At 37.7% G+C, this 24,446-nt stretch overlaps 1 protein-coding gene across 1 annotated transcript; it reads right to left on the bottom strand.

Annotated features, from left to right (window-relative positions):
- Positions 1-878: 878 nt before the first annotated feature.
- Positions 879-21,486, bottom strand: LOC110377788 (dynein axonemal heavy chain 8). Its single transcript, XM_064043094.1, has 74 exons — positions 21,355-21,486; positions 21,172-21,283; positions 21,017-21,081; positions 20,753-20,912; positions 20,535-20,667; positions 20,337-20,454; positions 19,906-20,045; positions 19,632-19,812; positions 19,346-19,553; positions 19,142-19,271; positions 18,783-18,946; positions 18,528-18,671; positions 18,307-18,417; positions 18,044-18,198; positions 17,875-17,960; positions 17,565-17,764; positions 17,316-17,487; positions 16,921-17,169; positions 16,685-16,819; positions 16,449-16,577; positions 16,087-16,292; positions 15,876-16,014; positions 15,522-15,732; positions 15,116-15,272; positions 14,837-15,030; positions 14,564-14,729; positions 14,375-14,476; positions 14,083-14,305; positions 13,810-13,939; positions 13,523-13,740; positions 13,235-13,371; positions 13,101-13,153; positions 12,773-12,980; positions 12,436-12,697; positions 12,213-12,335; positions 12,006-12,123; positions 11,769-11,864; positions 11,512-11,618; positions 11,268-11,431; positions 10,994-11,194; positions 10,764-10,904; positions 10,582-10,686; positions 10,329-10,513; positions 10,127-10,260; positions 9,884-10,015; positions 9,553-9,755; positions 9,046-9,160; positions 8,790-8,966; positions 8,548-8,715; positions 7,336-7,436; positions 7,062-7,260; positions 6,786-6,997; positions 6,569-6,707; positions 6,160-6,344; positions 5,950-6,076; positions 5,706-5,841; positions 5,294-5,511; positions 4,969-5,211; positions 4,533-4,668; positions 4,289-4,442; positions 4,084-4,203; positions 3,848-3,908; positions 3,592-3,771; positions 3,400-3,512; positions 3,240-3,325; positions 2,897-3,158; positions 2,577-2,816; positions 2,335-2,502; positions 2,014-2,155; positions 1,748-1,937; positions 1,535-1,656; positions 1,285-1,446; positions 1,178-1,240; positions 879-1,004 (listed from the first exon to the last, which is right to left on the bottom strand). Exons 1-74 carry the CDS (start codon positions 21,479-21,481, stop codon positions 879-881), a joined length of 11,379 nt encoding a protein of 3,792 aa, XP_063899164.1. The 5' UTR covers positions 21,482-21,486.
- Between the last annotated feature and the right edge of the window lie 2,960 nt (positions 21,487-24,446).

The following is a 24,446-nucleotide window of genomic DNA, read 5'->3' as shown; positions in this document are numbered from 1 at the left end:
TAAAAGAATTGACATACACAATGAGTTGACTAAAAGCTCTATGTGAATGCCTTTCTGCTTCTTTAACCCTACCTACTTCAACATGGTTCTGAACAAGTTCCTACATTGTACGCCGCATTCACCTTGTGTCGATTATAACGAGCACCTAATGTACTTAGTACTGGTACACAAGAAGAGTGAATTTGTTCCTTTTATTGAGACTACGTAAATTAAACACTGAAATCGAATTATTCAATTTATTTACTTGCTAGTCTTTATAAGACTCATGAGCTACCAATGTGCTCATAGACAATCTGCTCCTCCTCTGAATACCCGCGATACGAGAACTGACACCAAGTATGGCTTCGAGTGCTGTCTTATCCACTTCCACACGTTCTCCATCGGTAAGCGACATTTTACGAATCGATGACATTTTCTTGGCTAATGTTTTGGATTTGGGAGGGACTGTAGCTGAATTCCTATTTACATGGTCGACAGACTTTCCCAGCTTCTTAGTAACTTCGGTGTCAGTTGAAGTCGGACCTTCTGGGGGCCTTACCTCACCACCTCCGTCTCCTTCCATTTTTGTACAGTATATATTATAACCAAATATAATATTAACTATTTATAATCACTTTTCTCTACTATAAAACCAATATTCAAATGTCAACTTCAAAGTAGGTAATTGTCATTTCTAATTTTCAATTTGAAAACGAAACATATTGTACTGCCAGTGGTATGGCTAAACAGTATTTCCGTATTTCCACTACACATTCAAAGAGTAAGAATCGAAAGAATGTGCTTATCACATGTACTATTTACTTCGATTAAAAACAATTAAAAACGTAAAGTCGGTAATATAAGAATTTATTGAAAAAACACATTAAAATGCAATACAATTACTTAATGTCGCATAGAATAGCAACACCTCTTAGAATCCAATGGTCGGGGTTCTTGATAGTGGGCAGCCAAAGCGGCGTGATGAACGTCAGGCCAGTGCGGACTGGTTTCTTATAAACCGGGCACTGGTGAACGACAACGGCTTTGTATAAAATGTACCTACCTAGATACTGACTAACACACGTCACGTCTATGGCTATGTACATAATATTTTATAGTTTCTCAGTAGTAACTGAACTATACTAAACTAAACTCTAAAATATAATAGTTTAGAAGTAACTGCATAACACTCCATTACCTTTAAACTGTCCCCTACCGGGTCCATAATTGTTTCCATCTTATACAATGTAACCACTTGTACCTACAACATATAGAATGCTTATACAGAATTGAGTATTGGCTTACCTGGTACAGCTTCGGGTCCTTGGGTGCAGTAGAATTGATAGCGTACACATGAACCACTGGTAATACAGTATATACCATTTTAAGAGCACATTCACATAGCCGCAGATTGCGCCGATCCCAGCCAGCACCGTCGATATATAAGCCATGGATATACACACCTTCCTAAAATTTAATCAAAACTAATACATATTTTTAACTGTTGACGAATTAACTAATCTAAGCAAGTCAAATCTATCCATGAGTATCTTACCGGTGGTGGAACTTTGATTTCCTCATAAGATAGTTTCGTAACTTCATTATGTAACGTAACCATGTCAAGAGCCCATCCTTTATGTGCACGAGTCACTTCCTGGCGCATGGCCGTCAGGAAACCTTTAACAAGCCAAGGAAATCAATGCTTTTGAAATATTTTTAAGTCTCTAAAACTCAATACTTCTGTCCGAACATCAACAGATATTTGTACCTTGAGGATTAAAAAATCCAGTCATCCAAAAAGAGTTTGGTCTGGCTTGGAAACACCACGTAGAGAACTGAATAGTTCGCTCCAAAAACTCCGTAAACCAAAAGCCTAGTGTTGACGATGACCATGAACTTCTCAACCAGATACATGGCACTTTCGCATCATAGATGTTGTCTAATGAGTCTCGGAGTGCCTAGAAAATTCACATATTCATTGATATCATTGATAAAAATACACCTAATATTCGTTTTAGTAATTGGTAGAATTACCTCATTCATTATGATAGTGCCATCAATAGCGAGTAATAAATCCTTTAAAGTTGTTCTTACTAACACAATAACTTTCTGCATTCGATCGATTTCTTGTCTTAAGAAAATTACCATTGAATTGAGTACACCATAAAATTTTAATCTGAAAAAGATTTAACTTAAATCTTATGCTTTCACATAATTTTGTATCACAGACTATAAAAAAACCTTTTAAACTCAATTTTAACATAAGTGTTATGAGGTGATTTTATTTGAAAGAAAAAAAAATATTTCGTTTTTACATTTTCTGGCAATATTTGCAATGAAATCAGAAAGAATTACCTATCTAGCACCTCATGAGGATCAAAGTTAGGTGGCACTTTATCAAGCATTTCTTTAGCAAGCCTGTAGACCGATGCCTCTCGTGTCTCCCCACCTCCTCCACTGGACTCTTTCGGTTGAATGGACAGTATCGTATCTAAAAGCTCCTGGGTGGTGTTCCGCTGGTAACTAAAGAATACAATTCACCAATGAAATCAAAAGAATAGAATTTATCTTCTTAGTCAGAGTCAGCATCCACTAACGTTATATCCGCATTCGTGTGTAAGCCGTATGCTTGAGGTGGATCTACAGTTTTCATCTTTTCGATTTCATCGAGGTACTCCGGTATATTCTTGAACTTGAAAATACCATATCCTTTGTAGAACTGGTAGTCATCAGAAAAGATTTGGTCTGAGAACCAGACTCTGCAGAAGGTGGTTAGAAGCCTCGTGTCATAGTCGTCAGTCACTCTTCCTCCGTACTGCACAGCTGACACCATGTATCTACAACACCGGTGTGTGATAAAATAATTTCTTTTCAGACTTGGTAACAACTCGATCGGAAAAACATTGGATAGACTCACCGCACGGTTGTCCAGCTAACTGGCTGTCCTGGCTCCAAAGCATCTAAATGGTTTTGTACAAACATGCAAGAAGACAGCCAATCAGCTGAATTAAATTCATAGGGAATATTCCAACCAAGAGGACCGAACTTCCTTCTCTCTTGCACTACGGTGTGCAGAAATGAGATCGTGTAAATTAACGGCAAATAGAAAGGACTGTCGCTGTAATCGAGAAAGTCCTGATTCATCGAGTCATATGTTCTAAGGAGACCTGCTTTGATACCTAGAAAAACATATTTTGCCATTATGATATTTATGTTTAAAGACAAGCGATTCAATTGCATACCGTAGATAGTCCACTTACCGAAAGGTGGCTCACAAGTGTATTTTATAGACATTTGCAGAAGTGTAATAGGGAATTTTTCATGAACCTCAGTTGTAATCCACAACCTGGAAATTAAATGTGTCTTAATTGTAAGATTAGTGCTACCTAACCAATAGTGAGCGGTATATTTTACTATTACCTAAAACATTCGTGTATCTGCTCTGGGTTCTTTTCGAGTTCAGCAAACTGTTCCATAACTTCAACCATGTACTCCAATCCTAAGTGACAGTTTTGGAGTAGCACCCACAGACCCTAAACATGGGAAATTGGTAAATTTAATTTAATAAAATGTAAAATGTTTCATTCTCTTGTGTCTAAACATTTATGATACCTCTTTTAGACCACGATCAATAAGTTTTCTTGCATGGATCTCTTGACCTTGACCCATAGATATGGATGAGCAAAGATTCTCCATTCGCTTAGCTGTCACCTCGATAGAAGGCGTCGGATCGGAACCCATAGCCAAGAAACCAATCAACGGTACTAATGGACGCGATTCTAATACCATTTGCTAAAACAAAAAAATATTGCGTTAAAATTCTCAGCAGTGGGAAACTTTAGAGTAGTACTTTAGCTGAGTAAGTCACCTCGTAGTTGACTATGACGGCCTCCGAGTACCGCGTGCCCATGGAGTTGACGACGTACTTCCTGTAAGACAGACACACACAATATCAACATTTGCGCACAGGAGGCACATAAGGGTCTTTACACAAGCAGACGGTTTTCACACGGTCACGGCACGACTGCCGTGGAATTGTATGAAATTCTTCTCCACGGCGGCCGTGACGAAGGTGTCACGCGAGTAAATGAGCGGGGGACTCACAAGCTCTGCGCAAGAGTCCGGTCGGGGCACCAGGCTCGTACCACCAGCAGCTTTCGGAACACGTCCAGACTCTGATAGCCATCAGGCAATGGCTCATCCTCAGGAGCTTCCTTATCAAACCTGCAAAATTATACACTTGACATATTAACTGAAACTTTAGAAAAGTACCTACGTATTCTGTCTCATAATGAATTTTAAAATTCACCAAGATTTCCAACCCTTCTCGTTGTTAGACACTTGATTGAGTATGTTTGTGAATTGACGCAAACTGGACAATTGCACTAAGTTCAGCCATGACATATCAGTTATCCATTTGTAAGGTTTAGACGGACAAGTGTTGAGATCCAACGCTGCACCACCTATACACAAATTATTGAAGTAGAATAGTTAAGTTTTGATATCTAAAAGATTTTAAATATTTTAATGAACTATAAGCAATTAAAGTTTACCTTTAATAAATGTCTGGAATTCTTCAAATGTTATATATTCTTTCTGTAAGTCTATCTTCAAAGTCAGCAAAACCGTAAACAAGTATTTGTGCTTCTCGTAGAAACCGCGACTAATGTACTTGAAGACATCAAAAGTCTAAGGCAGATAAAAGTATCATTACTGCGACGCCACTGGCAATTTTTTTCTCATGCCATGCTTAGAACGTTAATCATATTTACAACAATTAAGCAAAATCGTATTTTTTTTTTGGAAAGCTTTTGGCTACATACATGATAAATGCTGAACCAATGGGAATGCCTTTCGTCGAGGTCGGGAGTGTCGTTCACAAAATCTTACACAGACATGGGTGCACATGCAATCACGGCAACTTCAAATAAAAAAATAAACTGCAAACCAAATACATAACTTCATAGCTCTCCTAATATGAAGTCTAACCAAGAAATCAATTATGAAACCAATCCTCCTCAATGTGATGGGGCTCTGCGGTGAACGTTCCATAGAAATGTCGAAACGTTCGAGGAACTGCGCCAACGAGGTCTGGTACATATTGCAGACGAGCGACATGTTCGTCACGAGAAAGTAAAGCACGGAGCCGCGAGTCGCCACCGGCCGGTACTCCTCACGAGCCGCGTTGATCTTCATTTCTGTCTCCTTTGCCACGTCCAATTTCTCTTTCACCTAGTTCAAAAGTAATTTAGTATTCTTGAACTTATTTTAAGGCAGGGAGTTCAAACTTTGTAAACCTCAGAATGGAATTAACCTCGGTGGCTGTAGCTTTAGTGGTGTTTAACACTTGAATGAGTGACACATCTTCGACAAGAGAGCCCTGTATAGTGGTAAGTTTTTGCAAAAGATTAGTCTCTAACTCCTGAATCTTGCGTCTGTTAGCGGTCACGTCCATTATAAGTTGCGTTCTTTCTGCTTCCATTTCTGCCTTTTCTGTAAGAATCACGCGTCCCAGGAGCTGATCTTCTAAACCTAAAATATGTGTAACCATTGCATATTACTCCAAAACATTAATATTGTTAGTGAATATCAGGACAAGATATATAAAAAAGGTTTCAATATATTATAAACAATTTGGAATTAATATTTAATCAGTAATTTACAAAATAGTTTTTTAAGTTAAGATACGATATGTAGAAAAGGTTAAGTTGATGCCAACATTTTACCTTGCATGGTTACAGTAAAATCTATAATAGAAGTCCGAGCAGAAACCTCAGGCGTGTAGGCAGGATTAGGTAGTTTTGTGGTAATGTAGATCTTATGGCTTTTCATCACATCTATTTCTTTGTCTCCTAGTTTAACCTATAGAAAAAAAAACAATTTGGTTATTTGAACCATACATAAAAATATATATATTGGCAAGTAGGTTTTAGTATACCAGCTTATTATTTGCCGGATAATGAAACAAACCTTAAACGTGGTACCAATCTTTATATAATTCTTTTCAAGAATGTGATCAAGAGCTGGGTCTAACTCCTCAGCAACATCTTCTATCAGCATAGGCCTACCCAGGGAAACACAGTCTTCTACATGATTCCTGTGTCATAAAGAAATGTTTTAAGTGGTCACATTTAACTTTCGTGGATGAGGAATACTATTTAATGTATAGTAGGTAAGCACCTGAAGTATTTGTGATTAAGAGTAGTGACAATTAAGTCATTGAATTTCTCCATATTCTTGATCCAGATTTTTCCTTGGGTCTGTGGATCGATTAGTAATGGAAAACGAGCAGCTTTTGTCACAATAATGCCGTTTTGTATCGACAAATCATCTGTTGGCAATCCGTATAAGTTCCACTCGCCGATCTGGGCAAAAATACTCACTATGAAAATAGCTATATACTACATAGTGAGGTAAGATATTTTTAAATGTATCTTAACGACATTTTTTTTTCTTATTCTTTATTGCACACTAAACAGTAAATACATAAGGGATACAGACAGTTATGTACAACGGCATTATTTATTTTACAGTAACAAATGTGAAGTGTTAAGCAAAACGTGAATAAGAATTTATGAATCATACTCACCGTAGCAGTATCGGTAAGCTCATTTATAATATTTAAATTCATAGAAACAGGTATTTTCCTGCGCAGAAGTTCACTCTGCCAGTTGCCAATGAGCAGTCCACGGAACTCTTGGTTAAATGGCCCGGAATAGGACAGGAATCTGGAATAGTTGGCTCAAGTTGCTAAAGTATCTAAACATAAAAAAGTCGGATCGGCTTAGCTGGTGGCAGACACTCACCCGGTGAGCAGCAGGATATCGCCAACCAGGCGCTCGATTTCTGACTTGAAGAGTGCAGATTGCTCGGTCCAGCGCACTCGCTCTCCGCTGAGCCCGTTAATGAGCGCCGTGGCGGCGTCCATTTTCTGCTGGCACTTGGCTGCGTCGTCCAGCACTGTCTGCTTGAGTGACATTGCCTCGTCAAACTGCCGCTGCACTTCTGCTAACTCTTGCTGTCAACAAAGGTCGGGTTACGTGTCTGCTCGCTTCTGCCAAGGAACTACAGAGCGTCGGTACCTCTTTTGCCTCCAGCTGAGCTTCAGCCGTCTCGAGCTCGCGCTTGGCGGCTTGGTACTTGCCCTGCATCACCGCCAAGTTCGCCTTTAGTGGCAGCACGTCCTTGTTGACCTCGTAGAACTGCGCCATTGCTATGGTCCACGATATCAGACCTGCCACGTTACCGCACGCTAGTTTCGCGGCGTTGAAATTGTAGAGACTGAAGATTGCAAAAACTGATCTTGAAACTCTGTCAACTCAATGAAGTTTTGATCAAAGCAAGTAAGCATCTTACCTATATCTAAAGTATGGTATCAATAAATCAACCATCTCAGCGTTGATTTCATCTTTTGGATAATTCTTTAAGTTACTGAGAAGCCTCACATCCGCCATCACCTGTTGTGAATAAGTAATGTATATGTCACCGTAAGATTACAAACATCGTTAGATTACAATCTATCTCGAGAGATTGTAAACTGTCGAATTATTGTGAACCGTAACATCTGATTGCAATTTAACGCATTATTTTTCGCTATATTATAATCTATCGATGAGAAATTGTCAAATTGTCAACTGTCCGAAAGCTCTCCCTGATTGGTCAGTCTTTTTGTAAGATCGACCAATAATCCGTTCTGTTCCCATGGAGTTCCCGTAGAGTTAGGAATGAAATAGAGGTGTCAGTTAAATAAAATAAATGCTCTTCAAAAATTCTTCAAGTATTTGTTATTTAGTACGAGTATGTAATTAATATTCCTGACATATGGAGAGAACAAATTGTAACGAAATATTTATTCTTCAAACACAAATTGAAATTGGAAACATATTGATTTCTGACACTTACGCGAATATTAGACATTTAAATAAAACTACTTTTACGGATTTTATCGCGGTTATATTATATTATTTAATCCCGACGTTTAAAACCGACCGCGATAAAATCCGTAAAAGTAGTTTTATTTAAATGAAATTGGAAAATTATAAGACACTTTTATAAAAAAAAAAAAAAACAATTAGGTAGTTTGTCTTCAAACACAAATTCATTCCTAACTCTACGGGAACTCCATGGCAACAGAACGGCTGGTCGTGATTGGTCGATCTTACAAAAAGACTGACCAATCAGGGAGAGCTTTCGGACAGTTGACAATTTGACAATTTCTCATCGATAGATTATAATATAGCGAAAAATAATGCGTTAAATTGCAATCAGATGTTACGGTTCACAATAATTCGACAGTTTACAATCTCTCGAGATAGATTGTAATCTAACGATGTTTGTAATCTTACGGTGACATATATATGAAACAAATCGTCAATTAGTGAAGGTACATAGTTTCAAGAGATTTTGACAATGTACTACCGTTTACATAGGTTTTATGAGTACCTAGTGTATGGCCATTATTTTTGTCATAAAAAAGGTCACAAATAAGTAAATTGCATTTTAATTTAAGAATTTAGCTATGAACATAATGAATGGTTTCAAGTTGTCTAGTGAACATTAAAAACTAACCTTTAAGGACTCTGACCACGAAGGAGTTAAAAATTGTTTTTCCGGATCTGGTCTGATGGGATCGATACGCTTTCTAAACAGTAATATGACAGCGTCCATAATGAGAGTAATAAGATGAGGTGGCTTGCCAAGTTTCCTGACAGTGGCGATATCTGCAGCGTTAATAGTCTGCAACAAATGCCAATATCAGATAACTGCGGTCTTCATCCGAGTAACTGGGCATTCTGGTAGATTTATCATACCAGCAAGGCAGCTTCGGCAGCGTCGAGCGCCGGCTTCGCGTCGGCGAGCTTTTCCTCGGCGACGGCGGTCTCCGCCGCGATCACCTCGACGAGCTTCACAGCGCGGTCCTTAACTTCCATCACTTCTGCCTTCACTATCTCGGCGGCCGCCTGCGATTCTGCCACCACCCCTAGCACCTACAATGTCATACAATTTTCGTATCGAAACAGTCTAAACACCCACTCACCTTGCACAAGCTCAATATCCGAAAAATACCTCTTCCGCTTTTGTTGTTGCTTCCTTAATTTCCAGTTCCATTACTTCCAATTCTTTTTTCAGTTCGTCAACACTTGCAGCAGCTTCACCTAATTTCTCGAGCCCCGTTGTCATCCTAAATATATCATAAGTGTAGTTTCTTTCATATCAGCACTAAAGCTGGCCCACGTCCGATATGATAGGTGACCGATGTTTTGTAAGAGCAAAAATATAAAATTGTTAGCAATAGTGCAACGCACACGTCTTTCAAAAATTCAATCGGAAAATCTTAGTTAGATAGTCCTCCAAAAAATCGGCCCGATCATCTGTCCTACAAACAGTTATGGGCAGCCTTATATTTATAATGCCTACGTTTGAGTCGAAAATGGTTCCTACAATATTATTTTTCGTAACGTTATCCTTGCCACGATAGGTACATAACATATAGACCCAAGGTATAAGTTTACGTAAGAGATTTATCTGGATGGAAAATGCATTTCTTTATTATTGATTTAACTGTGATGATACCTTTTTGACATCTCGGCGATATAACTATGCTTCGTTTTGTATAATGTTTTATAGCCCTCCAGAAATGATAAGTATGACTTTGGAGTGACATGCGTCTGTCTTCTAAAGCGATCGTAATAAGTAACGCAAGTTTCTGCTACATCGTCCTGTACGATGCCCATCATGTCGATCAACTGTTGCTTTGTTCCAATGGAACAAATCACCTGAAAACCAATGGCACATCTATATTCTACATGAATTAACTTAAATATACTCTTAATAACTAAGTTCAAGATCAGTTGTATTATGTTCTAGGATTGTCTTATTTGATCATAAATTGTATGTTGCAAACCTCAAACTCCCACAAAAAGTGATGCGCTACTTCTACAAGAGCTTCCTTGGGCCATTTTTGAAACCAATCTATCGTAGATCCCGATATAAGGCCCGGGAAATTCAACGCCCTGCTTCTGAATTTTTCACCCACCTAGAACAAAATTGCTATATGTAGATTACTGTATGATTCACAAAAAAATCAGCGATTATATTTTTTCATAAGACCCGTGGGACAGAAAGCAGTAAGTAGGTGATGGCTTACCGGTGAAAAACACAGGACGACGTGTAAATTAGCTCTGGCACGTATAATAAAGTATTCATACAATATATCGGGAACAGGAATCCTTTTAGGTGCGTTCTTTTTCATTATGGGAATCAATTGATTCAGGATGTCATCTGGAGGCAATTCTATAGTAAGTATCTAATGACGTTATATCGAATTATGTACAGTGTACGTGACTTACCCAATTCATCCTTAGGGAAAAGATTAGCAATTTCTCCGGAGCTCATGATATTATTGAGGTATTCTAAGAAGTGTTCATCTTTGATGTCGTTGTCTGTGAATATGAAGGAGATGCCACGGCCCTGTAGCCCGGCTACGCGGTATAACACTTTTATGTCGTCCATGAAGTTGTTTACGTTGTAGGATCTGAAATAATTTTTGAAAAATTGTAAATAAGAGAATACCAACCTGCTTACTTCTTGCAAATCTGTTACCTTGATAGAGTTATTTGATAGAACGAAAAGTTAGCTATAAATGATGCTAATTTTGTTAAGCTTTGCTTTCCAGATCCGCCGACACCCACGAGCAACGCATTGCCGCTAAAAGAATAAAAATCAATTTTAAGTTTCTACGCAAATTAATTTAATTGACGAGTATTATTTAGCTATTATATTACCATGGTGTGTTAATGATTCGAGATATTATGAACAGATGGACCATCGCATCGTGGAAGAACACCAAGTCCAGGTGAGCTCCTCTAATCTGTTCATTGAAGAGTGATTCAAATCCAGCAAGTTTTGACAGAACGAAGTCCCAACTGTAAACATGACATATTTTTAGTACCTACCTATCTTTAGACAAAAATATGTTTGTTCCCATTATATATTTTATTCAGTTTCTACTCACGAGGGTAGTTCCTCGTATATTTTTGGAGCTTCAAGACTGAAGTCTTCGTCTTCTTCGCCAGTTGGTTCTATCGGCTCTCGTAGAAAGTTAACAAAGAACGTTTCTTCGTCAGGGAATTCGTTAACTAGATCCGGTAATTCTTGACTGGCAGTTGCCCAGAAATTTGCTTCAAACCAATCTTTATCAGCGAAGGTAGTGAACCTGAAAGAAATTAACTTTGAAATTGTCGTGTCTGCTTTATTTTCTATTTCATAAAATACAAGAAAAATCCTACCTATCAGAAATAACTCGCAAGCACTCATGGAACCAAAGCTTTAAAGCCATGTTAATGGACTTAAGTTCCTCTCTCTTGATGAACAGAATACCTTCCCATATGCGAGATAGATCTCTTAAGTTAAAAACGTAATGGAACTTCGCCGGCGTCGGTAACATTTTAACCTGTTAAACAAAGACGACTTTTCTTAAGAAAAACCCAATTTCCAAATCCAGGTTTTTTTTTAATATGATCTTATACATACTTTGGTTTGCTGCCAAATGACTCGCGTTATTGGCACTAATCGGGGCATAAACTGCACTATCACTTTATCAAAGCGGGATTTACAGAAATATCCAGCACTTATTGTCTCTGAAATAAAAATGTATTAGGGTTAATTCAGAACATCATCGCTTGCATTTTATGATAGATAATCGGGGTAGTGAATAGTTTTATCCATTTTTCAAGTATATCACAGATATGAAACAGGGATAGAGAATGCAGTTGCTTTGAGGTTTTTACCAAAAATCTTGTCCATGGAAATGTTACTGGGTAGCGTGCAATTAAAAATATTAAACTGTCTCTTCAGGCGCGGAGGGATATCATTTCGCCCACCACCTGTAAGTACAAGAACAGATATTAAGTAGAATTACCTAAACGAATGTTAAGCAATTTACAACTGTCACAAACAAATATTCAAAACAATTTTCATGACTGACGCATTTTCCTCCTAGTAAAACTGAATACATAGAAGTTTACCAGGATGTATCATAGCGCCAAACATCTGAACATCAGCAACGATTGTGAAATCACCGGGCTTGTCTAACGAATAGAAGCCACCAGTTTCCATCAGTTGTCGCACTATTTCGTTAGTAACCTTTAATATATGAAACAAAACCAATATAAGTCCCTCAAATCCTCAGATTTTATTATTGTGTTTTGATAGTATATTTTTTTGAACTGTACCTGATCACCCCACTCGTTGACTACGGGCATGTTTATATCATCCACGAACACGGTCATTGCTCGCCCGCCCGGAGGCCCGTACGTCATACCTACTCGCTTCTCCATATAAGACTCGATTATCCTCTGAGGTAAATATAATCAACGTTACATAGATATCTTAGGTTTGATTGAACCAATATGTTTCAATAAATAAGCTAACACTTAAATATGGAGGAAAATTCACCTGGAACATATTCGGCGTAGTAGCGAAAGAGAAGTTGACAATTTTAAACAGTTTGACCTCGTTATCGTACTTAGACATGTAACTCTTCATCATGACAGTCTTGGCGGTACCCTGTTCTCCGATCAGTAATACTGCCTTATCCTGCTTTGCGATGGTATGGATCAAAAACGTTATGCACACGTTGTCTATATTCGGCACCAATATGGAAGCATACTCTGGTATGCTGTCGGGAGGGTAAATGTAGTCCTCCACACTCTCAGACCTATTGAAATCAAAATTATTATTGGTTGTTCTGTCACATAACTAGGTCTAGAAAAAAATCTTGTAGGGAACTTACCAATGCTCCCACGCGCCACTGGCATTAACCGTATATTCGTAAGGCATTATAAATTCCTTGGATTTTGAACCAGGCCAGTCCATTTTAACGGGCAGCTGCGTCATGAACTCAGCCATGCGCCGTCGCATGTCTAACTCCAAAACAGCACCCAGTGACCACATCATCGCAAAGATAAATAAACGCTCGAGATGACGTTCCGAGTGAGTCTCTGTAACAGTTTTTTGCGAATTGATCCTTCACTTATTCAACTCATGAAAATGTACATTTATTGGTATACTAGACTACTTTCATTACAAAATGCAATTCTATGATTAAACTTTGTACTTACTGCCACCTGGAACTTCAATCTGCAGTAACCCAGAAAGAACGTCTACACACTGCCTAAAAAGGAAAAAGTATTAAGTATACTACTTGTGTACGTATCAAGAAACTAGCAAATACCTACTAACAAATAAAACTTACCTGATATAGATAGCTTCAAGAAGCTTCATTTTAGCTGTTAGTTTCGTCTGCACGAAGTTATGAACGTCACCATAAACTTTGTAGAAAGTTTTACGTAGAACATCACACTGTTTCGGTTCCAAAGTTGCTAACCAACGCTATTATTGGAAAGGACGAAAAAACATGTTCTTTGAAGATTCAAATTCAAGATCCATATTAAAGTTATACATATATAGAACAATATTTCAGATACTTATTCATTTATCTCTCTATAAAATTCCATTATGTACTTATATTTCCTTAGATTACCTCTAGTATAGGTTGCCATTTGAGCACTGATGAAGATAGGAACACCATGCCCATGCGACTGACGGTGGCTGGAGACGCGTTGTCCACGTTATCCGGCTCGAACACCAGCTTACTGTTCTGTGCCATAGTAATACGGTCACCGTTGGCAAGCGTCAACGTCTTATTATCGTCCAGCACCGAGTTTAAGTTCTCAATCCATACGGCATCTACCGGACCATCTAGAAAACAAACGCGCTCGCAGTTTATTCAGAATTTCATCCGCTTCATCCATCAAATCAACTACGAACCCAAGACGATCCAAGTCGTGTCAGACTTCTTCACCTTCAATGCTCTACGCCACAGAGTAGAGAATATACCATCAGTCCAGTCATTGGTTGCAACATCCAAACGACCGAACATTTGTGGTGCCGTAATTGCCTAAAAAGTTTGACATTCAAAATTAAGTATAGCTTCCACTACTTGAATGTTCTCTTAATTATATTACCGATTAATGATTATGCCCCTGTGAACAATTTAAAGTTAAGAATATATGAAAACTATCCGCTAAATGTTCTTGAAACCTTAGGATTCATTCTCATTTCCCTATGTGGTTTGCCAATTTCAGTGAGCGCTGCCATCAGCGTGTGTATGCAGGTGGTCTTGCCCGCGCCGGTCGGGCCCATCGTCATGAGGCCATGCCGCACCAGCGACGTCTCATATAATTGGATGATCTTCAAGTTCCATTCTGGATGATTAACCAGCCCAGTACGTGATGTCACCGTTTTTATTGCAGTTTGCATTACTCTGAAAATAATCATCTTTGAAACTCATAGAGACGGGAAGCATTACTGAACACATAGTTTAAGTTCATACTTTTGGACCGTCTGAGTTATTTTAATTCCAGGGAACAAATCTTCAATCAGTGATATAAATAGAGGCTCGTCTTCGTCTACTAACTTAGAAACATTCATCTCTCTGTAAAGATATACATTTTGCATTTATAAAGCGTTTCAGGAAAATACTCTTTGGCAGTTTAATTTTCAAGTTTTGAAGTGCACTAACTTCATCACTCGCATCATTATGTTTTCTTCAGTACTGTCCGGGTTTGCACGTTTTTGTGCACCCATAGTTCGTAAAACGGATAAAATATTCCGCAGTCCAAAGTCGTAGTGAACTTGCTTAGATAGCTGCTCCTCGCACAGTTTGTACAACGTAAAGAACTTACGAGCTGTAACATGTAACATACCGAGTTTTCAAACTATTCTAAAATTATTCAAACAGTATCGTAAACCCCTAAGCAGTTATAAAGTCTGAATATACAATAAAATATATTACCCAGAACAATGTTCTCTTTAAAACCACAACTGGCCAATTTGACTCTGATAATAATTTGTCTATCGGGGACCATCATCGCAACAGAGCGAAACTGGATCTTCAAATTTTCTGGCAATTCCTGACGACCAGCATAGCCAGGGTTCATAGTGATGATGAAAGCAAACTCCGGATTCAAACTGACTGTGTCACCATCGCTAGCAAACCAAAGGAAATTTCGATGAAATATTTACGTTTATTGTTGTGTTATAATTTAATTACAGTGTCGGGTAAATCATAAACCTGAATATAAAGAAGTCATTTTTCTCTCTCCTGGCATTAAGGCAGATGTAGATCTGTTGCGCCGCAACAGATAGCACGGGCAGCTCTATGCGGTTAAACTCGTCAAAGCAGCCCCACGTGCCTGACTGGGCCAAGCCCTTATAGATACGGCCCAGACCTGAGCAAGAATTAAGTAGTTAGTGAAGTATGCTACGTCGCTGAAAAAGTCGTGGAGGGCGTGTATTAGATCCCGGCTGTCATTGAACATCCATGACAGTCGTTACGGGTAGTCAGAAGCCAGTAAGTCTGCCACCAGTCTAACCAAGGGGTATGGGGTTGCCCGGGTAACTGGAAATTAGATAGGGTACAACATAGTTGGCGAAAAAAGTCTCGGAAACACGTCTGGATACTAATGCAGTGAATCCACCTCGGAAGTCCATCTGGTCGGAGCAGTTGAAGACGATAACGAGCTTGCCGAGGGTGCGGCCCATGTCCTTAGTGGTCTCGGTCTTGCCGGTGCCGGCGGGGCCCGCGGGTGCACCGCCCATGCTCATGCCGATAGCCTGCGACAGCGTGATGTAACACCGATCCGTCAGCGGTGTTATCACCAGCCGCTCTGTTATCCCAAGGTATTCATTCTGTATCAGAATTGACACTCTTATACTATGTTAACTTATCTATTAATTAATGTTTATTGCGATAATTATTCATAATTCCCCATTTACATACCTACATTTACATATTAAGTTCAGGATTTCATTACATAAACATCAAAGCTTACCTGATATAAAAAGTCCACATCGGTTATAGAAACTAAACAATCGTCGCTATCCTCAAAATAATAGAAACGAGCTTGCTTCTGCCATTCGAAATCGATTGGTGATTTTACTCTCATTCTCACTAAATCATCAAAAATATCTCTGTAAACGACAAAAGTCAATCAAGTATATTATTTTAACACAAAGGTATAATTTAAGTATTTTATCTCTTGCCTTTGGTGAACATGCACGGTGATCATTGTTTCAACTTGCGTTCTGTCCAAAGGAGTTAGTTCTTTAACTGTCTGATCAATAAGACCATTCAATAAGTCTAGTAATTTCTGATTGGTGAACCGCATTATAAAACGGTCCACTCTCGATTTTTTCAGAGCATACTCAGAATCACTTGTCCAAAGTATTTGCATTCCCAGCAAAGCAGCCTAAAACAATACTACCTATTTATTAATTCTACAGGGCTAAAAAAATTTAGAAGCAGAACGTATTTTGAAAAAAGAATACACATTGTCATACATTTTGTGTAATATAAGTGCTTCATTATTGTTTACGAATGTTTCTAAATATACATCGTTCGTTACCTGACCAGGGAAGTTCCAAAATCCAACCAAAAATTCAAATTCTGGATCGCTAGTCATTGTTTGTGCTATATTAGCAATAACATTTTTGACTGTATCTTTCATGGTATCAAGAAGAGTATTTAACCATATCTATAAATAACAAGGCTTATTTATTAATTCAATTCAATAGAGCACTATAGTTATATTTCGTTAACGACATTATCGTTTATATTTTATACTTTCATTGACTAATTTACCTCTACACCTCCCAAACACGGTACAGGCCTGTCGAGAGGAATGGACTCGCCGTTTTCCGAATTCATTTTCACAATATTTTCTTTATCATCAAAATCAACTGTGTATATGGCATCAAATATACTCGGTAAATGTGGCTAAAACAATTGCATTTCATTAAAATTGTTTCACCTTAAACGTGGAACTCATGGTTGCAGAATTAAACTGTGATCTTGCAAATAGAATAATAGACACTTACTTGTATAGAGTGAGGATCTGAGGCCTGCCCAAGTATCTCTAGTAACACAGGATCGGACACAAAAAAGAACCTGGGAAAGATAAGACGCTTGGTCTCTAGGTATCCAGTGAGAGATTTCTGGCAAGCCTCGAGCTGCTCAATCAAGTACGGCAAGACGTGCTTCAACGTATCATCCGAAGTACATGTTTCTACACAATTAACAATATCCCGCGCTCGGTACATTATTTTCACGTAAGCTTTATCGATACTCTGCAAATAGGACGATGCTTTTTATACAGTTTCCAACATTCAAAAGAACTCTTATGGAAAGACAGATGCCTGATCACAGAAGGTGATTGGTTCTATGATATTCTTAAATGTAAATTGTGGTAGAAAATTAGAAGTATCTTTCGTACCGCAAACCGCTTTGCCTCCGCAGGCAGCTGCTTTGCAATGTCACCGCCGACAAACACGGCCTCCAGGTACATCCACACATTCTGAACTTGAAGCCACTTTTCTAAGATCTCGCTTGTGGTCACCAATTTGTATATCCAGTGTAAGATATCTTTCTTAAATGGCGGGTTATACCTTTTATATCAAAAAATGGTTTTGTTATCCTTCCGTGGAAGAATTTAAAGAATGTATGAGTTTTGTAAATCGCTCACCTATTGGAAGCTAAAGAGTTGAGGATCATCAATGAGTCTTCGAGCAAAGTGATGATGTCGAGCGTTTCCTGTGGCTTTATCAAGAGTTCACCTCTGTTCTTGAAATTAGCAAACGTTAGGTCGATAACTGCCCAATCCGCACTTACATTCTTCAATTTCGCTTCAATATCTTTTTCTTTTACCGCACTTATGCAAATGTCCTACAAAACAAGAAAAATGTAAAGTCTTCCTTTACATCCTATGTCATCACAGCCCAAGATATTAGATAATACAAGGGTATTAGATGCCCAGCAAATATTTAGGTACTAACTTCAACGTCGTCTTTGTTTTGCAACAACGGTGCCTCCATGACCTTTGCCAATGTGAATGATTCAGATTCGACATCCAATACACAATCTGGATTAATGGAATTAATTAAAACATCATTCATAAATTGTACGTTACACAACAAAATAAACGGAGATAAAGGGATATTTTACTCAGCAGGTTTTCTAGTCTCTTCCAATGTCTTTCCTTCATAGATTTATCTGCCATCATCTCTAATAGTGGACACGTTTGGTTAAAGTCATCAATTTTACTCTTTAAAACAAGGAAAGCTGGCCAATCTTTCATGCCTTTTGGCAATCTTCGACATCTAAGAAGAAAATGGTGTCAAGAAATGTATAACTTCTTCTAATTACTCCAAAAATATTTTTATACGTGCTCTGCTAAGTTTTTCTATAGATTTAGGCTCAAGCCTTACCTGACATCAAACTCCGCCAACTGTGCAACGATTTGTTCAATATCAATATCCACCCAGGGCGTTTCAAAATAGCCATCGATGGTGTTCACTACGGATAGGTATAAACTGTAACTGAAAAATAGTAACAACCTTCATGTATTACAAAATAAATTCGTTTTCGTACTTATTGTGTATGACAAACGTATAATCCTTTTACAATCCAAACACTTGCAAATACTAACAGTTTATTTAAAAGGTTAAATTCCTTTTTCTTCTGATGCAATATAGGATAATCTTGTACTTCCATTCCAAATAATTTTTCACCATTAGAATACATTTCGAATCTTCTCCACAAGTCATCAAATCTTGATTGGAACAGTATGACCCTAGCAATGGCAAAGATTGACAAATATTATTATTAAAGAACCAGACTCCTTCCGAAACCGGAGATTGACGGGATTTTAAGATGCGTGTACAAAAAATCTTCTCAATATTACCTGTCACTAGCTTCCCTCGCAGATAGACCAGGAGTCATTGGTCCAGTTGCATCATAGTCAGCATCAAACTTGAGCACGTCAGCTAAGAACGTCGCCACTCCCTCTGTGAGCTCTGTTTGAAGTGGCCCTTGCATATCCACTATCTTTTGCTGTACTTGTTGAGACTACGATTACAAAATGAAGATGCAGATAACTATTTATGTAATGGTTGACTACTTCTATAACTCTGAGAGTCAGTGATTTAGGTCTAAGGGCCACTACCTCCACCTCACGTACATTTGTACTAACTAACTACTATAAAGACTGCGTGGAAGTATTTTATACTATTAACAAATAATACATAACACAAAATCTCTTACTGCTAATAACATATTCTGAAATGAATGCCGTAAACTGAACACCAAAGCAGTATCCTCTTTGGGTATATCGATATTGAATTGGTTAAATGTAGCGTAACTTTCTTGTAAGGTATCTAATTCCATATCCATGCTGAAATTAAAAGAACAATATTTATATAAAATCTCGAAATCTCTGTCGATAAATAAGAGTAACGAATTATTAACCCAATGAACTTTTCTCTTATAAGTTCGAGGCACATCATAGCAACTCTAACGTCATCCAAATCCTTGATTTTCTTGTTCATCGTCTTCATACGGTCACGAATGAACTGCATCAACTTCTCCGCTCTCTCCTTGTAAGCGTGACATAGCAATTTACCCAAGATTCTCTTCCATTCAATGGATTCCACATGCAGTGCCAATTTGAGGTGTTCTAAAAATGCCAGTTACAACAGAAAATTGTTTCCTACAAAAGCTTAGTGATTGATGAAATTTCATCTAAATATATTACCCAGGTTTATTTGAATGGAACCAATAATGTGGCGTTCAGGCAAATTTAAAACTTCCTCAGTTTGTGCCTCATATTTGTAAAACATGTCCTTGATTTGAACATTCAGAGGATTCAAATCAACAAATTCTTTCACTTGATGCACTCTATCTTCAGCCCACAGATACGAAAATCTTTTATACCCCTAAAAATTAAAGTAGGTAATTGCCGTTGCTAATCTGTATTAATAACTGTCTTAAATCAAATTACAAGTATACAGATATCCTTTTGTCTATACCGTTAGAATTTTTTCTATGTCGGGTTTGTACATGTACATCATTCCTTGCAACGCCATCACCGACCTTACGATATCTTTGTGTTCGGACACCATTCGGAAGTAGCTTCTCACTCCTCCCATGTTACTACTGGATTTCGATCCTATGAAATCAATTTATTTGATAAGTTGTAAGTATGAATGTAGATGGATGGAGAGAGGGAGAGGAAGACCTAGGAAAAGATGGACGGATTGCCTGAAAGATGACATGAATAGGATGGGAATGAGTGTTAGTATGACGAGTGACAGGGGCAAATGGAAGAAGACGACATATTGCGCCGACCCCAAATAAAATTGGGAACGGGGCAGGAGGAAGAAGAAGAAATATATTTATTTGATGTTCTTAAAACCCGAGCATTAAATTAGATACTTTTATTAACATTTGGCATACTGACCTGTCATACTGCGTTTGGTTGTTAGTAAAGTACCGGCTAATTGTTCTTTCTTTATTTGTTCTTGTTGTCCCCACATAAATACATTGCGATGAATATCCATGATACAGTTTAACACCACCTAAAGACCCTTCATGGTTCAGATAGAACAACATATAACATGGCTACCACGGCTATGATTTCTCTAAATTACATTTTTACCTGAGAAAATGATGCCTGTATATCTTCTAAAGCAGGTTTTATTAATATTCTTGGTATTTGTAAGTGCATTTTTGTAAGCATAAGAGGATGTAGTTTATTTTGTTCTTCAGGATCAGTCGTCATGGTTAGAAAACTGGAAGCAAGTACAAATCAAACCGTTTTTACAGCAGCAGTTACGTAAAGGGCCTCGTGTAATCTGCTGTTAAAAATTAAGTTACCTTGAAACAGAAGCCCGTCGTCTAAGTTTATCGAGGCTTTGTCTGGTACATTTGATTAGTGCTTCCAAACATTTGGTAGCAAAATATGCAAATATTTCATTACATTCATTTATAGTGGGTATAACATCATATCTGTCCGTATTCTCTATCTCCATAAATGCTGTAAATTCACAAGAACTTGTAAGATAAGCCAAAGTAATAAACATTGAAAAAATATTGGTGTAGAAGATATTTGTGCAAGAAGATTGGTCACAATAACTTTACCTGCATCTTCGGGAAAAACCCGAGTGGCTGATGTAACTTGCTTCAATCCTTTCTCTATATCCAACCTAAAAATTAAAATCGAAATATAAGCTTTGCTGCCTTTACATACAAAACACACAAAAAAAATAGGTACATGTAAAATATCCATCACTTACCAGTGATTTTTTAAATTTCGTATTTCTTCACAAGGCACACTGTCCAAAAACTTATGTATGAGTTCCACGACAGCAATTTCAACATTCCACGATTTAAGTTGAATTTCGGATGCTAGGGAATAACACATTATCAGTTTACTTACATTACGACAGTTTCAATGCTACTCGTGGGTCGATACATACCGATATCATCGCGCCTCAAAAGATTCTCCTCATACAGGGTCCAGGGATCTACTGCATGATGGGGCAAATACACTAGCATTGTTTCAGTAATAGATTGCAGCATGGCATCAATACGAGCTTCCTTCATATCTATCACCTGCAACAATTCATCTGTTAACCATTCTGTTTTCACACGTCAACTACAGAGACAGTCCAGCGTTGTTTAATACCTCCTTAACAAATAAATCCACTTCATCGAGGGTTTTTTCAATGCTCTCACAATACGACGGTATCTCTAGAGAAGTCCATGTGATTGTTGACAAACCAGACTGAAACGCTTTCTCCAACTTTATTAATTGCGCCCGAAGTAGCGGTAGGTAGAGTTTTGGCATGCTCCTATACCAACACATAGATTACTTTTAAAATAGAAGTAAAGAAAGTCAAATGAAGACAAAGGAAAGACGCATACCTTCTTATTTGATTGTTTCTCTCAACCAAGGATGTAATTTTCTCAAAATATCCAAATATTTTGGTTTTGCAGAAAGCAACTAACTGTGCGCTAGTCGGCACACCTTTAAAATTAAATAAAGCATTTACTTTTGTGAAAAAATGATCAGTAAAATATAACAGACACACAAAACTTACGTAGTCCTAACTGCCACATATACTCTGCCTCTCTTATGCACTCTGGGATATACGGGCTGAAGTTAACTATGTACATGTTTGTCGTGGGGTGTCGCATAAGAAGGGGTGCAATCAAACCCATTCGTACCTACAAGTGGAAATAAAAGAACAGTACTATCTTTTACAATTATCTTGAATCTGCTACTTTTTATTTTTGTGGATAAATTACCTGTCCCACATTTTCCGCCCAAGCATAATGATAAATCAATTCGTACTCAGTGAACACGATTGTCATCACATTGTGTAACTTTACGCATCGCTGGCTTTTCTGTAAATATGTGTTAATTTTGTATTTTTAAATTCATTTGTTTTAAGTTCACATCTATGTCATGATAACATGGTTTCATAAGGTCTGATCAAGCTGTCATCATCATCCTCCGAGCCTTTTTCCCAACTATGCTGGGGTCGGCTTCCAGCTGATCAAGCTGTCAATAGTCATATTAATGGATTAAAAATGAAAGAAAATGTATGAAAGTGTGCTATACCGGGTGCATAATAACGTCTTGATGTTGTTTAAATATTTGCATTGGTACTTTAATCTTTTGATCATATAATCTTATCCAAACGAGTCGGCCTGCTACTGGTGGCATATTCCTGGGTAATTGAGGGTTGTCCCTTTCTTCGTTATATCTGAATATGAAATATATAATTATTTATTTACATACATCTACAACTAAATTATGTCTATCTAGATTTTTAGCTTTATTTTAACTGATAGCAATACTAGATATTTCAATACTAGAGGATTACCTGTCTCGTATTGATTCTATTTCAGACGTATAAAGATTAACTAGATCAAAATATCGATCTTCTATGTACAGACAGTCCAGTTCCAGTTTCTCAAATCTCGCAAGGAGATGCAACGCTATTTCCGTGGTCGGACACTTCCCGAGCGTCTGTTAATAAATATTTATATTTAGACGTCAAAAATACCCACATGACAAAGGTCCAAATTCTTTAGAAGACACGTTACTTTTCCAATAGAATTTCGCAAGTTAATTGGACAATGTTACACTAATAATGAATATCATTACACTTATTATAAAGTTTTCCAGTAACAACTCCTGGTTAGCCACTGCTTCTTTGTATATTTTGTAATCGTTATCGAAGTCAGGCCGCCTGAAAGGATTTTTCATTTTAATAACCAAATATTTTATCCACGATTTAGATATTAATTGGTATCGTTATTCAACCTGTGATCCAACGCATCATACGGTTTCGTTGATATAGTTTTGAACAACTTATTGAAAGTGTCGGCGTATTCCTTAATACCCCCCAAAGTGGTCTTATTCAGAACATAGTATGTGATGTAAGTCTCAAATAGATCTATTATCTGTAACAATCAAGAAGCTAATAAAACTTTTCTAAAAAAATTATTAAGTACTTATTCCAATTGCAAATTTTACGCTTTTGATATTACCTAAGTACCTTGATTGCCATAATAAGAAATGACTGAATTACCTTTAAAAGCCTTTTTTTGAAAGTTTCGAATTTGCCGAATATGAACATTTCTGAGCAATCAAATGGCTTTTCAGCGGCTGCCTCTTTCATTTGGTTTTGGGTTTCAGTGTAACAGTCACGATAGAATTTATACAGACCTAGACAGAACTGCGCAAAAAAGTTAATAGTTAACTGTTAAGTCAATCAAACTTTGAAGAGTCGACTTTAAGATAATTAAATAAACTTTGCAGATAAATCTGGGGCCTACTGCAGTTAAATGCATGGATAATTGTATGTTAATAGAAATATTAATTACACTTTTGGCTGGCTGGTTCTGGCTTTTCTAATACACTATTATGAAACTTACTTCGGCTTTGTCTATAAAATTCAGCTTATCCTGATTCCAAATGTTCTTCTTTCCGTTTTGCGTGAGGAAATCCATGCACATGTTAAGAATTTGATTGGTCACTTTGACTAACAACGTAGATATCTGTTTAGTGGTGTTATAGTAACGCGACGTGGCGAATATCATGCGAATACTGTACAGTAACCCAGGAATGTAATGTTGCATTGTATAAGGATCACATCTGTAAGTGTAAGAAGTTATGCTGCTAGACTCCTTTTTTATACTTTATCTTTTTATTAACGACGTCAAAAATCCCGCTGTGGGTTAGCAGTGGTGAGGGAGAGTCAGACTCTTACTGACTAAAAACCGTCGTGTTTCGTTCGGCCTTTTATGTGCCACGGTAACTCTTTCGATCAATCCCACAGCCCCGGCAGACCTTGGCTCTGTTGGGCCCCGCTGGGGTTTCTGACATCGCTTTGAGGAGCGCGTGGAACAACTTTATCTTCAGTTGGCCTAAATAGTATATTGGCTTTTCTGTTAAGTTGTTACCTAAAGCAATTTCCGAATCCTTGACTAGGACATCATTATAATGATACCTACCAAAATTAGTGCTACGATTCATACCTGTACAAAGGCTCGCAAT

Source organism: Helicoverpa armigera, chromosome 3 (genome assembly GCF_030705265.1).
Source record: "Helicoverpa armigera isolate CAAS_96S chromosome 3, ASM3070526v1, whole genome shotgun sequence".
NCBI classification, from domain to species: domain Eukaryota; kingdom Metazoa; phylum Arthropoda; class Insecta; order Lepidoptera; family Noctuidae; genus Helicoverpa; species Helicoverpa armigera.
The sequence above is the reverse complement of the archived record's forward strand: the minus strand, read 5'-3'. Positions and strand labels throughout refer to the sequence as shown.

Excerpts from the sequence above, each read along its gene's own strand:
- LOC110377788 (XM_064043094.1), bottom strand. The coding sequence starts at position 21,481 with ATGAAGGAAGCTCGTATTGATGCCATGCTGCAATCTATTACTGAAACA. Across the intron at positions 21,082-21,171 it reads CGAAATTTAAAAAATCACTG|GTTGGATATAGAGAAAGGAT; the intron begins GTAAGTGATGGA and ends TTTAATTTTTAG. Across the intron at positions 1,241-1,284 it reads AGGACCCGAAGCTGTACCAG|GTACAAGTGGTTACATTGTA; the intron begins GTAAGCCAATAC and ends TATATGTTGTAG.